The sequence below is a fragment of the Ceratotherium simum genome, chromosome 9 (genome assembly GCF_057802395.1).
Source record: "Ceratotherium simum simum isolate JZ-2026a chromosome 9, ASM5780239v1, whole genome shotgun sequence".
Taxonomy (NCBI): Eukaryota; Metazoa; Chordata; class Mammalia; order Perissodactyla; family Rhinocerotidae; genus Ceratotherium; species Ceratotherium simum.
In genome coordinates, this window is record NC_141908.1 from 77,256,673 (window position 1) to 77,274,177 (window position 17,505).

The 17,505-nt window shown below is 36.8% G+C and overlaps 1 protein-coding gene across 9 annotated transcripts in view; it reads right to left on the reverse strand.

Annotated features, from left to right (window-relative positions):
* The window catches only part of HYCC2 (hyccin PI4KA lipid kinase complex subunit 2), a 96,850-nt gene that overhangs the window by 49,423 nt on the left and 29,922 nt on the right, over positions 1 to 17,505 (reverse strand). For 8 of the 9 annotated variants that reach the window (XM_014784728.2, XM_087435576.1, XM_087435577.1 and 5 more), the window contains 2 exons: positions 5,536 to 5,616; positions 3,982 to 4,083 (listed from right to left, as the gene is read on the reverse strand). In XM_014784728.2, the coding sequence (XP_014640214.1) occupies positions 3,982 to 4,083; positions 5,536 to 5,586 (153 nt within the window). In that variant the 5' untranslated portion in view covers positions 5,587 to 5,616. Of the gene's footprint in view, positions 1 to 3,187; positions 3,244 to 3,981; positions 4,084 to 5,535; positions 5,617 to 17,505 lie in introns of those variants that run through there. The other variant, XM_014784730.2, reaches the window with a different exon arrangement.

Below are 17,505 nucleotides of genomic sequence, written 5' to 3' on the forward strand. Positions count from 1 at the left end.
TCTATATCCATGTTTCAAATCTACTTTCTTCTTTAGTAAAAGACTCCAAAATGGTCTTCTCTAAGTTTTATTGGCCATGGTACAATTACAATTTGTTTAGGTTATAATGACTTTAACTTTCCCTCCTCAGTAGCAAGAAGTACACTGGCATCTAGGAGAGTATATTTTAATTAAGCATAGCAAAGAAACACAGGGCTGCCAAAATTATTACTCTGTTTTTTTTTTTTAAAAAGTGGGGAGGAGGAGTGACTGGCAATCTAGTAACTTTTAATAAGATACCACTACAACAAAAGACTGTTAAAAACTGCCAATGCTGTTAAAATCTGTTAATTATAAGCACATGTATCATGCCATCATATTTTCAATTTCTCAGTATCATAAATGACTCTGATATTCCCTAAATGGCACTAGCATCACATCAAAATGTGTTAAAAATCACTATCCTCTGGTTAAAAAAAAAAGCTTAAGAATAACTGACACCTTTTCTAAATTTAGCAAATAGTTTTCACATAATTACTGAAAGACAGGCTATCTGATGAACACACTGAGAGCAGTCTGGGTGGACTAATGGAGACTGAAGCCCAATTTGAGTGGGTTAAAGAGAGAATGTGAGGTGAGGAAATGGGGACAAACAGGTTATAAATAAGCAATACTTGACGAATTTCATCTGTGAAGAAGCACAGAAAAATGGGGTAGATAATAAAATAGGAGGCAACCCAAAGAGGGTTTTTAAAAAGTAGAATATGGGGGGCCAGCTTGGTGGTGTAGTGGTTAAGTCTGTGTGCTCCACTTTGGCGGCCCAGGGTTCACAGATTCGGATCCCGGGCGCGGACCTACACACCACTCATCAAGCCATGCTGTGGCAGCATCCCACATACAAAGTAGAGAAAGATGGGCACAGATGCTAGCTCAGGGCTAATCTTCCTCAGCAAAAAGAGGAAGCCCCGTGGCTTAGCGGTTAAGTGCACGCGCTCTGCTACTGGCGGCCCGGGTTTGGATCCCGGGCGCGCACCAACGCACCACTTCTCTGGACATGCTGAGGCCACGTCCCACATACTGCAACTAGAAGGATGTGCAACTATGACATACAACTATCTACTGGGGCTTTGGGGAAAAACAAGGAGGAGGATTGGCAATGGATGTTAGCTCAGAGCTGGTCTTCCTCAGCAAAAAGAGGAGGATTAGCACAGATGTTAGCTCAGGGCTGATCTTTCTCACAAAAAAAAAAAAAAAAGAGGAAGATTAGCAATGCATGTTAGCTCAGGGCCAATGTTCCTCACCAACAAAAGAAAGCAGAATATGGTTGTTTACCATATTCCATTCATCAGGGAAGGACAAAAAATGAATGATGGAGGAAAGAGAGGGGATAATTGTAGAAGCAGTATTTGAGGTGGCTAGGGAAGATGGGCCTACATGGAAGATATGGTCTTTGACACAACCTGGGACACTCCATCCACTGAAGGGCAGCAAAGGCAGGAGAGTGTGGGTAGAGACAAGATGCTGGTATTGTGGTAGATTTGAATGGGAAAATAAGAAAGTTCCCAACTGTTTTTCTTCTTTTTTAACGACACAGAAAGCAAGTTGACAATGAGGAGGAAGGAGGGTAAGAGTATAAGGAAAGAGAAGGTGTAAAATGAACAGTGGGACAGTGTACCAAGGAAGTAAAGCAAGACTGCAAGGCAGTATTACGTGTCCATCTGAGATTTTTAGTCCTGCATTTAAAGTGGAGAAAGCCAACAAAACTATGTTTTCTCCAGGTATGGCCAGCCACTCAGGTACAGGCATGAAGTAGATGAAATGGCTGGGTTTTATCCAGCATTGAGATTTTGCCCAAAGAATATGAACTAAGGGAATGAGAGGCAGAGGAGCTAAGAATGTTTGCAAGGGAATGACTGTAATGATGGACCATAAAAATTTGGCTGGGAAAAGAGAAAAGTGACACACTTGAGAGGAGGCGGCAAGGCAACCAAATCATGAAAAAGTGACAGGGTTAATGGGTTTGACAGAGGTCTCCCCGAAGTAGAAGAACTGCCAGAGTGACTATGGGGTCTGGAAGGAGGGAAAGGAGAAAAATAAAGCAATATGTTGATCTAGAGATTAAAACTTAACTTGTAATACAGGTTGGCCATGATGTGTAATACTAAACTTCCAGAAAATATACTTTCTTAAGAACTTTTATGGTCTTTAAAGCAAAATTGTTTGTAAGATTGTTGTAAGTTTCAATTAATACTATATATGGCATGTGACAATTTTCTGAAATCTTTGTTAACTAAATAATACATTTGATTATGTTTCAGAATATAACAAAATCAGGACTGAAAGGGCTCTCCTTCTACAACTAAAGTCCAGAAATGCTTCGAGATTCTACAGAACTTAACGTTCTGTTTTTCTGAAGTATGAACACACGGTTAGAACCTTATGATATGACAGGATAAAGGAAGGAAAGACAGACCTGTTCTGGCACCTGGCTGATTATAATGAATGCTGGGTGTTGAGTTTGAATCTTGTAATATTTCCATTTCTAGCCATGACAAAGTCTCACACTGTAATATTATGAAGCATGACAATATAAAGTAATGTGAATAATTTTTTTAAATGTCATAGCTTGCAAAGTATAAAAGAAAAAAATGAAACTGATACTTTTATACACTTGTGAGTCCTAATGAAAACGATAGCATTTTAGAATCTCATTTTGTATTTCACTCCTCTTCTAATCAATATTTATTAAGTGTTCATCATGTATATGATAAAAATACTAGATTCTGGGGAAATCAGAAATACAGAATATATGACCACTGCCCATGAAGAGCTTACAATCTAAAGAGAAAGCATACAACAAATAAATCTTAATAAGCAAAGCTTACATGTTAAGACAGTGCAAAACAAGGGGTAGGGAATACACACATTCTTTATTTAAACAGAATTTTGAAAACCCTGACCAAGAAGGATATGCACGTATGTACAATACCACACGTAAAGTTATAAAACATCCATAAATACACAGCAAGAGAAAAAGAAGCAAATGAATCCTGCAATTGCTGCTACAAATAGCAACAGGTGCAAGCCTGACTGAGAGCCAATCCAAGTTCAGGAGATAGGGAAGAAAGAGGTCAGTAAGCAAGCTTTTAGTGACAGGACAAAAATGGAGATGCATTTTAAGTTAAGCTGCTGGTTAGGAGATGATTACCTGAACTTCTTCAAACTCACTCCAGTACACAGCAGAGGCACTCTTGGAGGCTGTATCTGGGAAGATAAGAAGCTACTTTCCTGTGTGTTCCTTTCATTTTCATTTAAAGCACACATGAATCCAGTGGTGATAAAACTGTATGTCATCCTATTGTGTTAATGGAAAGATGTGTGTATCTTGCATAAATTAACATATAGATTCAATAGCTGTATTTTTATCCTTCTATGACAAAGCTGAATAATAGGAAACTCTTATTCTAAGTTTATTGATCTTCACTATTTAGACAAAAAATTGCTTTCTATGATCATTTTCAAGCTAAATTTACAAGCAGCATCATTTCATGTTTGTTACCAGTTTGAGTTCACTCATTAGAGTGATTATATGTAGTTCTATATTGTCAGGAAAATAACTCAAACAATACTTAAAATAAATTTTAATCAGTGTATAATTAAAATTTGGCTTCCAGAAAAGGAAACATTCCAAAACAGGAAACAGAAAAATTTCAAAATTAAATAAAGACAGTCACTCAAAATCAAGAATCAAAACATACTGTCCTTGACAGCAACAAATTTGATCGAAACATTTAAAAAATATGAAGAGAGAGGGCATGGGGAAAGCCAAAGCAACTATCAGAATGAAAAGCAGCAGAAAGAAAGTTTTCCAGTCCCAAAAGGATTTAAAAAAAACAAAAAACAAAAAAAAAGAGGGAAAACTAAAAAACTTACATATATGTGTTTCAGTACACATAGTTCATTTTATTATGTTGAAATTCTTTTTCATATAAACTCTCCTACCTCATTATTCAAATCTTGAATAACTTTATAGAGGGCTGGTACCAGTGTTTTCTTCCGGTGTAGAGTTGCTGCATAATTGGTGATCTGAGTGTCAGGTAATGCCTGAAAGAAACATCAAAGGAAAACAAAAGTGAACTTAATACTTGAGAAGTCAGAAACTTTATTTTATGTTTTTGCTGAGGAAGATTCACCGTGAGATAACATCTGCTGCCAATCTTTCTCTTTTTTTGTATGTGAGGCGCTGCCACAGCATGGCCACTGACAGAAGAGTGGTGTAGGTCCAAGCCCAGGAACTGAACCTGAGCCACTGAAGCGGAGCGCACTGAACTTAACCATTAGGTCACCGGGGCTGCCCCAAGAACTTTATTTTACATGAGTCCTTCTTGAAAAGATTTATAATTGAGTCAACTAAAAAAAGTACAAATAATTAATACAAGAAATAACCATGCAAGTTAATAAAACGAGTTGGGATGTTATATTATACAATTCTTCTAACTATTCGACCATGAAAAATTATTAGAAATCACACATTATACTGAGATTTGTTGAAATGGGTCACCTTAAACTAGTCTTAAAAAAATAGTATAGGGGGCCGGCCCCGTGGCTTAGCGGTTAAGTGCGCGCACTCCACTACTGGTGGCCCGGGTTCGGATCCCGGGCACGCACAGATGCACCGCTTCTCTGGCCATGCTGAGGCCGCATCCCACATATAGCAACTAGAAGGATGTGCAACTATGACATACAACTATCTACTGGGGCTTTGGGGGAAAAAAAAAAAAAGGAGGAGGATTGGCAATAGATGTTAGCTCAGAGCCAGTCTTCCTCAGCAAAAAGAGGAGGATTAGCACGGATGTTAGCCCAGGGCTGATCTTCCTCACACACACACACACAAAAATAGCATAGGATATATTTTAATTCTTGCATTTTATGTTTACAAAACATTAATTTCCATAATGTTCATAAATTATACAGTTTTCAATCAAATCGATGTGATTTTTAATTAGAGCAAATAAAAACATAAGGCACAATTCTATGTCTGCCTTATTAAAGCTTGGAGGCTTCTCCTCTTATTCAATATATTTTAAAATTTATATATCCCCTCATCAATCTTAACTATTTTCATGTTTACATATCTTCTAGCCCTTATTCACATTGGTAACTTTTTTTTTTTTTTTTTTTAGATTTTTTATTTATTCAGTTTTTTCCCCCCAAAGCCCCAGTAGATAGTTGTATGTCATAGATTCACATCCTTCTAGTTGCTGTACGTGGGACTCGGCCTCGCGTTGGACGGAGAAGTGGTGCCTCGGGGTGCTTCCGGGATCCGAACCCAGGTCGCCAGCATCAGAGCGCGCACACTTAACCGCTAAGCCACAGAGCCGGCCCACATTGGTAACTTTTTAAAGAGTCATAATTATAGAAACATGTCATTTCAGATTTTGCCATTTCTACTTCATATCATAACATTTGCTTCAGTTTCTCCACAGAACACGTTTACTGTTTGAATTACTGACATACAGAATCAAAGGACACATTCTTATCCCCAGTCCAATTTACCTTGAATTCTGATAACCATTCTTCTACAACACCACGTTCAGATCCCAGCATCTTCTTTTACCTTCTATTCCTCTTTTATCTCTGAAAGGAATAAAGCACTGAACTTGAAGATAGCATTACTTACAGAAACTACCAAAGGTAAATGATGTGTGCCTTTCACTAAAGGAGAAACTCATCTAGTATATATTTTAGATAGGGAGGTTTACTTTTAGACTAGAGCTCAATTAAAACAAAATTGTTTTTAAGAAATAAGTTATATTTTTAATGATACATTTGAAACCTATTTTCCTAATGCCTTTATATTCTCCCCAACAACTATACTTCAAAGTGGCAAAAACAAGTTTACAGAGAGAAATCAAACTGCACGTTACCCAAGACAAATGCACATTCTATGCCTGAACTTTACCAAATATACAACTGGAATAAGTAACGCATCATAGAGCAAACCATGTGACAGATTATAAATCACAAAGATAGAAAAGCTAGAAATCGAGGGTCATATATTCAGCAAACTGCTTATAAACATATATATACTGCACAAAATAAGGCCTTTGAAGAAGGTAGATTTATATGTTTTCTAAAATGGAAAAATGTCTAAGTAAAAAAAACAAGTTGTACAATAGTATGTAAACTGTAATTCCACTAAAAAATTATATAAAATGTGAAAAAAGCCTAGAAGCATATATACACTAAACAATTAAGTGTTTGCCTCTGAGACAAGGATTACTAAGGATTACTTACCTTATTATTTATAAGGATTATTTATATTATTATAATTAGGTAACTTTGAATTATAAAAAAATAAAAATAAGCATATATTATTTTTAAAGTGAAAAAGACAATAAAAGGTTTTTAATTTAAAGCTCACAATGGGGGGCCGGCCCCGTGGCTCAGCGGTTAAGTGCGTGCGCTCCGCTGCCGGCGGCCCGGGTTCAGATCCCAGGCGCGCACCGAGGCACCACTCCTCCAGCCATGCTGAGGCCGTGTCCCACATACAGCAACTAGAAGGATGTGCAGCTATGACAGACAACTATGTACTGGGGCTTTGGGGGAAAAATAAATAAATAAAATCTTTAAAAAAATAAAAATAAAAAAATAAAGCTCACAATGTAAGAACAAGAGGAAATAAAGAACTTCTTGGGGGAAAGGTAAATGTCTTCAAAGTAACTGAAATGAAAATAATTTTATGAAAAAGACAGTATCTCCTAAGAGTGTGTCAAAATTCACACTAAATTTCTAACTAAAAAAGGAAATCAGATTTTCTAATTTTTCCCCTCAATTCCAAAAGGATTTTTAAATATCCCTATATAAAGCACTATACCAAGTACTATGTAAGCAAAGAGTACAAAAAGGAGTAAGCTATGCCCCTTGTTTTCAAACAGCAGAAGTTCTTAAGATACACTGATGGATTTATTCAAATAAATTGCAAGAGAAAAAAGAGATAGTAAGAAAACCTACAGATTAAAAGAGATGTTAAAAAAAAATTAGTAGCCAAAGTATGAATCTTATTTGGACTCTGATTCAAACAATTAAAAAGAACATGACACAACTGGAGAAAGTTCAACACGACTGATTATTTGATGGGTATTAAATTAAGGAATTATTATAGTTTATTTTTATATTTGATAATGGTATTATAGTTAGGTTTTGAAAAATAATGCTTATCTCTTTAGAGATACATACTGAAATATTTATTGGTGAAATGATGCCTGGCATTTGCTTTAAAATAATTGGAGGGGCAGGGAGCCAAAGGAGGAGAGTGCACTGGGTACAGGTGAAATACGACTTTCCATAAGTTGATAACCCCTCAAGCTGAGTAACCAGTACACAAGTTTCATTCCACTATTCTCTCTACTTTGTTAAAGGTTTGAAAGGCACTGTAAGGGAAAAAAAAAGGATTGATGAACTAACACTACACACAAATCATAATATACAAGACATAAAGCAACGGTTCTTAACCTTTTTTGAGGGAGGCAAAAGCAGAAGGTCACAACCTCCTTTGATATCTGAACAAAACTATGAATTCCTACTTCAGAAAAAGATAAATATGAAGCCCATACAAACATAATTTTGCAAACAATTTCAGAGAGTTCACAGATCCACTAAAGCCCATGAATAGACAGGGACTCCCAAGTTAAAAACTCTTGCTGAAGAAATGAGACTTTTAAAAGTAACTTCAAAAAGTAGAGTACAACTACACAACCAAATGATAATGTCCCTCAAAGAAGTCGTTTTGTACGGTTCCTATATTTATTACAATCACCCTTTTTTTCTTTCAAATACCAGTTAAGCGGTACTAAATACTCTTTAAAACCTAGTTCTTCACCTAAAAATGGATTCCATGATATAACTATGATTACTGTGCACCCTACGAAAATTACACCTCAATAAAAAAATTTTAATTACAAAAAATAACAAGCCTGGATCCATCAAACACTATAACTTCGTTAAGAACAACTGTCTAAATATCCTAAGGTAGTTGTCCCTGGAAGCTTCTCAGAACTCAAGAAAGCAACTGATCAAAAAGCAAAGGAGCGATTCAGTCAGAAGCTCATTGATCCATTCTATAAATATTTCTTAAGCACCAACTGCATGCCAGCCATTATGCTAGGAAATGGAAATATAATGGAAAACAAAATCAGATGAAGACTCACTCTCATGGAGCATTCATCTACAGGAGACTGAACACATCTTTGCTGAGATGAGGAATAAGAAGGAAAGGCACACAAAAGCATAAAACAAGGGAACCTAACATTGATGAGGGAATCAAAAGAGGCTTCTCTGAGGTAGCACCTAAGTTGAGATATCAAAGATCAGTAGAAGTTAAGGGGAGTCGGGAAAGAACATTCTAGAAAGAGGGAACAGCCTATATAAAAGTCCAGTGGCAAGAAAAAAAACCACAGGAAGTTGTTGAATCTGAAAGAAGATCCAAGTAGCCAGGAGCACCGAAAGCAAGGGGCAAGCACTGAGCGTTGAGAGGCAGGCCGGGACTGATGGTATCAACAGGACCTTCTGGTCCACATTAAGTGTGGAAAGTGACTGAGGATTTTAAGCAGATGGATAACAAGATTCAGGGTTTGAAAAGTTCACCTGACTAAGATGCAGAGAAAGGACTGGTACCCCTTTCAGAGTGAGCTACAACTTTCCCAAAAGTATGAAGACTAAAAAAATTCCAGGCTTGCTGCAGTATTTGTTGTTGTTTTTTTTTATATAATTTTATTTATTTATTTTTTCCCCCAAAGCCCCAGCAGATAGTTGTATATCATAGCTGCACATCCTTCCAGTTGCTGTATGTGGGACGCGGCCTCAGCATGGCCGGAGAAGTGGTGCGTCAGTGCGCGCCTGGGATCCGAACCCGGGCCGCCAGCAGTGGAGCACGAGCACTTAACCACTAAGCCATGGCGCCGGCCCACTACAGTATTTGTTCTGTGAGTTCCTACCAACTCTCTGGAAATTAAAAAACCTGAACAGCTACTTATAATAAAAATCGTTTTTATTTACAAAGTACCTGAAAAATAAGCAAGCTAGTTCCATTTTTACTAAGCTTCAAATAAAGTATAAAAAGTTAAAGTAAAGCCCACAGTAGTTTCTCAGGAAATAATTTTTTTAGGGATAAATTCACATCTTGATCTCCCTTTACTATTTCTCTTTCCTCCCAAGTCTCTTTTGAAGAAAAACAATAGGGGCTGGGGCCAGCCCTGTGGCCTAATGGCTAAGTTCAGCACACTCCACTTCAGCAGCACAGGTTTGGTTCCTGGGTGTGGACCTACACCAATTGTCAGCAACCATGCTATGGCGGCGACCCACACAAAAAATAGAGGAAGACTGTCACAGATGTTAGCTCAGGGCTAATCCTCCTCAAACAAACAAAAAAAAAGATGAAGACTGGCAACAGGGCCGGCGCCATGGCTTAGCGGTTAAGTGCACGCGCTCCACTACTGGCGGCCCCGGTTCGGATTGTGGGCACACACCGACACACCGCTTCTCCGGCCATGCTGAAGCCGCATCCCACATATAGAAGGATGTGCAACTATGACATACAACTATCTACTGGGGCTTTGGGGAAGAAAAAGGAGGAGGATTGGCAATAGATGTTAGCTCAGAGCCGGTCTTCCTCAGCAAAAAGAGGAGGATTAGCACGGATGTTAGCTCAGGGCTGATCTTCCTCAATAAATGGAAGGAAGGGAGGGAAGGCGGGAGGGAGGAAGAGAGGGAGAGAGGGAGGGAGGGAGGGAGGGAGGGAGGGAGGGGGGGAGGGAGGAAGGAAGGAAGGAAGGAAGGAAGGAAGGAAGGAAGGAAGGAAGGAAGGAAGGAAGGAAGGAAGACTGGCAACAGATGTTAGCTCAGGGCCAATCTTCCTCAGCAAAAACACCCCAAAAGTGGCTGTTTTGTTAATATCATTTATAACACCTCCTCCTTCTATCACCTCATCATCTCTGATGAGTTTGTGGACCACAAGATTAAAAGGAAAAACAGACTGAATTTTACGTCCTCTTTGAGAAGTTCTCCAGCAAAGGAGGTAAATACTTTTGATAAATTTATTACCATGTAAGGAAGAAAAGCACAATTTCATTGTAGTTGTGTCAGAAAGGACTTATTTTCCAAAATAAACAAAATAGGAACTTAAAAACTCCTATATCTCTATTGTTGTATATTATTTATTTTTATTTTTTATTTAGTGGAAAATTAAGAAGCTATTCCTGCTTTGTACCTCAACTGTTATCTCTATAATTTTATAAATATCTTTAGCTACAAATATGAATAGTTGATATTAAATTACTAATAATTTTAAAATATTTATTATAAATCATATATGTCTGTAAAAAAAGAAACTTAGAAAGCCCAACCACTGACCCCACCCACGAAGATGAACACAGTCAACCATTCTGTATGTATTTTTCTTCCATATATATATTTATGTATATGCATGTATATATGCATATGTGTATGGATATATATAGTTTAAATATAGTTGTGTGTTCACCATTCAGAGTATTGTACAACATGCTTTTTCAATTGTTAAAAATATATGAAAGACCTATACAGCTATCTCATTCTTTTTAACAGCCATAGAATAATTGCAAGTATAATCCCATAACTTATTTAATTACTGATACACACATAGATTGTTTTCAACTTTCTCATATTACAAAAAAAAAAAATGCTGCAATGAACATCGTTCTATACATTTAGGCATTTGTGCTGTTCTCTTCTGTAGAATAAATTCTAAAAATTTGTAATTTTGTATTTGAAATTTTAAGGTCACAGGATACAAATGTTGATAGCATATACAAACATAAATAAATTCTCAAACTATAATCTGTTATATATTTTTAAAAGAACATATGATTGTCACATGTACAGAAAATTTCTTCCTGCTCTATTTATAAAGCATAGCAATCTAAATAAATCTAAATATAAAAACCTCAGTTTTCCTATATTTATTACTATGATATATATAACTTTTAAAACTAGGACAATAAAAATCAGTATCAGAACATTTGAGTGAGTACCTATTGCCAAAACACTAAACATTTAATACACAGAATGCTATAACGTATTGGAAAGGGACATGACAAAAAGATATCACAATATATTTTACTTTATTTTAAAAATCACTTTGCTTGCTTGGTTAAGGCTGGAATCTTCTGAAGTTAAAAACCACATTTAAAGTTTACTCTTTAAACAATTTGGAAGCTATTTTAGAGTGTGATATGACATTAGTTTTCATTTGTTCTAATACATTGTTTGCATGTCCATTTTTTTCCTAACTTGAAATGCTATTTTTATCATCTACTAAAAGTCTTACTATATTTGTAACTATTTTTGAGCTATTTTTCCCATTGATTTTGCACCAGGACTACAATGTTTTAATTACTATGGCTTTATAATGCACTCCAACATATAATAGTTAAGTCCTATCTTAATTCTTTTTCCTAAAAATATTTCATTATTACTGCCTGCTTCATTCTTTCAGATGAATATAAGACTTATATTGGTAAGTTTCTTTCCCACACTCCATCCTCATGGGAATTAAATTTACAAATTAATTCCAAATAACATCTTCACAATATTGAGTTATCTCACAGAGAAGCATGACATTGCTCTTTATTAAAAACCCTCTTTTATTTATTCTATTTATTTATTTATTTTATTTATTTTTCCCCCAAAGCCCCAGTAGATAGTTGTATGTCATAGTTGCACGTCCTTCTAGTTGCTGTATGTGGGATGGGGCCTCAGCATGGCCGGAGAAGCTGTGCATCGGTGCGCGCCCGGGATCCGAACCCGGGCTGCCAGCAGCGGAGCGCACGCTCTTAACCACTAAGCCATGAGGCCGGCCCTAAAAACTCTCTTTTACATGTCAGTATAAATTTTGCATTTTCTTCATATAGGTCAACACATTTCCAATTAAGTTAATTCTTAAGTAATTTATATTTTCTTGCTGCAATTGTGATTCTTTTTCAGTATGTTTTCTAATTAGCTATTGTTACACAAACAAAAATAAACATTTAAACATGTTCATTTTAAAAATCAAAATGAACAAGCTTTTAGACAAATATTTAAAATACTGAAAATGGTTTAAATCAAGACTTCCATGTTTTGGGAAAAACTTATAAACTAATAAGTGATCTTTTTGCTAACTACAAGGGGTTGGAAGATTTTTTTTTGCTGAGGAAGATTCACCCTGAGCTAACATCTGTGCCGATCTTCCTCCGCTTTGTATGAGTGTCGCCACCACAGCATGGCTGACGAGTGGTGTAGGTCCACACCTGGGATCTGAACCCACAAACCCAGGCCGCCGAAGTGGAGCACGCTGAACTCAACCACCACGCCACAGGGCCACCTCCAGAAGATTTTTCAAAGAGAAATGGACAAGAGGGGCTGGCCTGGTGCCGTACTGGTTAAGTTCGCATGCTCCGCTTCAGCCACCCAGGGTTCGAGGGTTTGGATTCTGGGCACAGACCCACGCTCTGCTCATCAAGCCATGCTGTGGCAGCATCCCACATACAAAATAGAGGAGGACCGGCAACAGATGTTAGCTCAGGGCCAATCTTCCTCACCAAAAAAAAAAAAAAAAAAAGAACATCAGCTGCTTTTAAAATCAAAAAGAAACTCAAACATTATTTTTAAAAAGACACACACATCTTTTAAATCTGATACATATCGCCTCAGAATCCCCATCTGCTATAGGGCCCAGAATACATATTTTGAAAAAGCTCTCCAAGTCATCCTGATGACCACCCTTCAGTTAAAAAAAAAAAGTATCACAAACAAGTTAAATTTCTTATTTTAAATTCCTATCTGATCTCTCCTATAACCACAAATTTGGCACATCAAATCACTTTAGTTTCTACTAATACCATTTTTTAAATAACTGCAAGTTAAATACCTTTAAACAGAGAAATATAATGGTATTAATAATAATTATAATCAAACACTATCATGTTTCCTTAACTCTATGATGCTACTAATTTTAAGACAGTAATTTATTAACAAATTTAAGTAGAAAATAAGAAACAATCCTTTACTAAAATGAAAAAGATGTTTAACTAAAGGACGAGAGCATAAGCTTATCCACATAATCCCCTTACATTATCCTTTCCATTTCTGGCCTCCTTTGGTCTTTATACTAGCCACTTGGCACTCTGATTATGACTGGACTAGACTCAATTCAAATGTCACCTCATCAGAGAAGCCTTCCCTATCTATTCTACTAAATTGACTCCCCCTAGTTCCTTCTCTCTCTAACCCCTATCGCTCTGTCCATTTCCTTCATAGCATTTAGCAAAATCTGTAATTATCCTATTTACTTGTTTACTTACTATTGTCTGTCTTTTCCACTACAATCTGTACTTCACAGGGACAGGCACCGTATCCCAAGCGCTGGGCACACAGCAGGCACTGAAACATGTTGATTTAATTACTCGTGCTCATGAACTCAATTTATTTAGCACCTTTAGCAAGGTCAGTTTTTTTTTTTTGTTTTTTGGGTTTTTTTTTCCTGAGGAAAATTAGCCTTGAGCTAATATCTGATGCCAATCTTCCCTGTTTTTTTTGCTTGAGGAAGATTAGCCCTGAGCTAACATCTACCTTATACGTGGGTCGCTGCCACAGCATGGCCGACGAGTGGTGTAGGTCCACGCCTGGGATCCAAACCTGTGAACCCAGACCCCCAAAGTGGAAGGTGCCAAACTTAACCACTACGCCATGGGGCAGGTCCCAGCAATGGCAGTTTTATTTTTGGCCATAACAAAACTTTCTGCTGGCATTTTCTACTTAGGTTTAATAATTTTATTTTTCCAAATTAAATATAGATAGAAGTTAACAGCTTCTTTAAAATTCACCCAGAAACTTTTGACAGGTAGATATTCTCCCAGATGTATGAATCAGTCACACCAACTTCGCCCAGGTCTGAAATTAGAGACTGAGAGATCTGGCAATTTTGCTGTCTTTGAATTAACTGGCATGTCTTGGGCAAACTTCTGCTGAGACAATTGTTTAGTGCAAAGCTGTTTTATACCGTACCATTTTGTAGACATTTTAAACAATTAGGAATGGAAATTCAATTAAAAATTCAACCCCATGTGGTGCTACTAATATTAACTGAAATGACAACTAAATAAATGAATACACAAAGCTCAATTCTCAAAATACCAAATATTGAAGACTACTGATATTTCATGGTTGCTGAAACGTTTATTTGGATAAGACACAACCTGATTTCAAAAATGTTAAAATGTGAAAAAAAAAAGTGTCTTAAAAAGTGAGGGAAAATTAAGTTATTAGTGAGCCTATTGAGTATAGATACCATATTGGCTGTTTTCTACATTTTATCTGATTTAAATGAGAGGCAGTAGAATCTAATGGTTTATAACAGCAGCTCTCAACTTTCTGTCTCAGACTCCCCTTTCACTCTTACATTTAAAAAGTTTATTAATTCATTTACAAAAATAGTAAGTCCATTACATGTCAACACAAATAACATCTTTAAATTAAAACTTTATTTTTCCAAAACAAAAACAAATTAGTGAGAAGAGTAGCACTGTTTTACATTTTTTGCAAATGTAATAATTGTTTCTGCATTCAATCTGTTGCTGAAAAACTTCCCTGTATATTCATCAGAGATTGACAGTGAAGAAGGCAAATACTGTCTTAGTATTAATATGAAAAATAGTTTTCACCCCACAGACCCACTTCAAGGACTCCCATGACACACTCTGAGCGTGGACTCTGGAGCCAAATTGTCTAAGTTTAAGGTCACTTACTCTAGCTATGTTTAAAACCTTCTTACTCCCTTTTTAGCTATACTTAAACCCTCTGTGCCTCACTTCTCTCATTTCAAAAAGAGGGACAACAGCAGAACTTACTTCACGTAGTTATTGTGTACTAGAAGAGTTCTTCTCGCAAGGTAAACACTATATAAGTGTTTGCTACAAGTATTATATAATTAATCTTCACAACAGTATGTACTAAGAAGTAGCTTCTGTTATTCGCATTTATTAGATAAGAAAATTAAAGTGTAAAGAGGTTGAGTGATCCACACAAGGTAACACAGTTTAAGTGACAGAACTCGGATTTGAATTTAACGCCCACTCTAAAAGCTATGGTTGAAAAAGGCACTATGTAACCCAGCCCCTTTCTTATAGCTCATTCTACTCCTCCCACAGCTTTCTATGTTCTGGCCATACTCTCCTTTCAGTTTCTCTATGGCCTCACGCACACCTTCACCTCAGGGCATCTGTGTAGGCTGTTCCAGCCTGGAATGCTGCCCTACTCCTGCTGTTTAAATAGCTGGCTCCTTCCAATTGTGGTGGTCTCAGCAGGCCTTTCTTGATCACTTTATCTAAATAGCAGCCCTTTCTCCCCTCTCCAGTATTTTCCATTCCAACAACTATGATTCATTTCCTTCCTAGAGCTTTGGATTTTGTACCTTGTTTATCAGATCTTATTACTTATTGATTGTCTATCTTCTCCACCAGATTTTAAGTTCCATGAGAACAGGGTCCATTTCCGTTTTGCTCACATTTGAGTGCTCACTATGCACTCAAAGCTAACAAGCATACTATGATATCTGGACATATGGCATGTACTTAATGTATACAGCACCACATAATGACATTTTGGTCAACAACAAACTGCATATACAACAACGGTCCCATGAGATTAGTACCATACAGCCTAGGTGTGTAGCAAGCTATACCACCTAGGTTTGTTTAAGTATACCAATTGATGTTTATACAACAACGAAATTGCTTAATGATGCAATTCTCAGAACATATCCCTGTCGTTAAGTGACGCATGACTCTATTTACTGAATCATGAACCATACTGCTCATATGATCTTAGACAAATCACTTAAACCCTTTGGGTTTCAGTTTTCTTTTACAATGATAAGTTACTTTCTAAATCTAAAATCCTATAAATATATTTTAGTACATTCCTTTGAAAAATAGAATAGTACTGGTTACAGAGCAATTTTGTAAATATTTATTTCCTAACTAGGCTCAGTATCTTTTAGTATCTAGAGGTAGCTATGAACACAGTTGTAAATACACTGCAAGTTTTCTTTTTATTTAAGCAGACAACATAGAATTCTGAAGATAGCTGTATATTACACCCATCCCATCACCTGGTATATAATTATTTTATTTATTTATTTTTTTGTTGAGGAAGATTGGCCCTGAACTAACATCCATTGCCAATCCTCCTCTTTTTTCTGAGGAAGATTGGGCCTGGGCTAAGATCCCTGCCCATCTTCCTCTACTTTATATGTGGGACGCCACCACAGGATGGCTTGATAAGTGGTGCATAGGTCCATGCCCGGGATCTGAACCTGCAAACCCCAGGCTGCTGAAGCAGAGTGTGTGAACTTAACCACCATGCCACCAGGCCGGCCCCTAAAAACCCTATTTAAAAGCAAAAATCAAGCTGATATTCCAGGATGCAGCTTGATTCAGGCCCACACTGCCTCACTCCTAGGGTATGTTTAACAAAGTAAAGAGGATATCACAGAAAATGATTATCTTTTTGGTGACCATGGTAACGGCAACCTTTATTAGCAAGACTTGACTACAATGTAATGAACAAAATAATAAACTGTTGGAACATGATCTGAAGGAGGTCAATACCTATCTACCAGGAAGCAAACTCATAGTACTTGTGCAAGTACAATAACCTCTCCATTCTACATGGGTAGAAACTGTGTCTTAGCCGACAGTCAGCATATATCTTTTTCAGGAATTGTCCATTTACAGAGAATCAGAATATAAGAGGCAGTACAGCCTAATGGTTAAAAAGTATGGGCTCTGGCTCTAGACTGCCTGAGTTCAAATTCCAGCTCCCTGACCTACAAGCTATTGTGTCCTTGGGAAAAGTACCTAACTAATCTGTGGCCTCAAATTCCTCATTTATAAAATGGTGATGATGTAAGTACCTATGTCAAATATTTTTTTTTAAAGATTAAGTAAGTTAACATATCAATGAGAAAACTATGATAACTGCTTTCAAGGGTTTCTAGTGGAACAAAATTATTGGACAAACAAAGCTATACAATTACCAGGACAATATATGAGAGAGGAAAAAAATGGTTTCGCTACTGCAACTTTTCAAACTACGTCAAAAACTATGAAGATATTTCAAGGTAGAAGTCTAAAACTTAAGCACTTAAGACATGCTGTTATTATAAATACCAAATTCCCTAAGGAAAAACCTAGAGCTATACTGTACAATACAGTAGCCACTAGCCACATGTGACTATTTAAATTAAAATTAATTAAAATAAAATAAAATTTAAAGATTCAGTCTCTTACTTGCACTAGCCACATTCCAAGTGCTCAGTAGCTAGATGTGGCTAGTGTCTCCCATACTGGACGGCACAGATATAGAAGACAAGACACCATCGAAGAAATTCTATTGGACAACAATGATCTAGATGTAGCCAGATAATACAATTATGCTGAGTAAATTTGA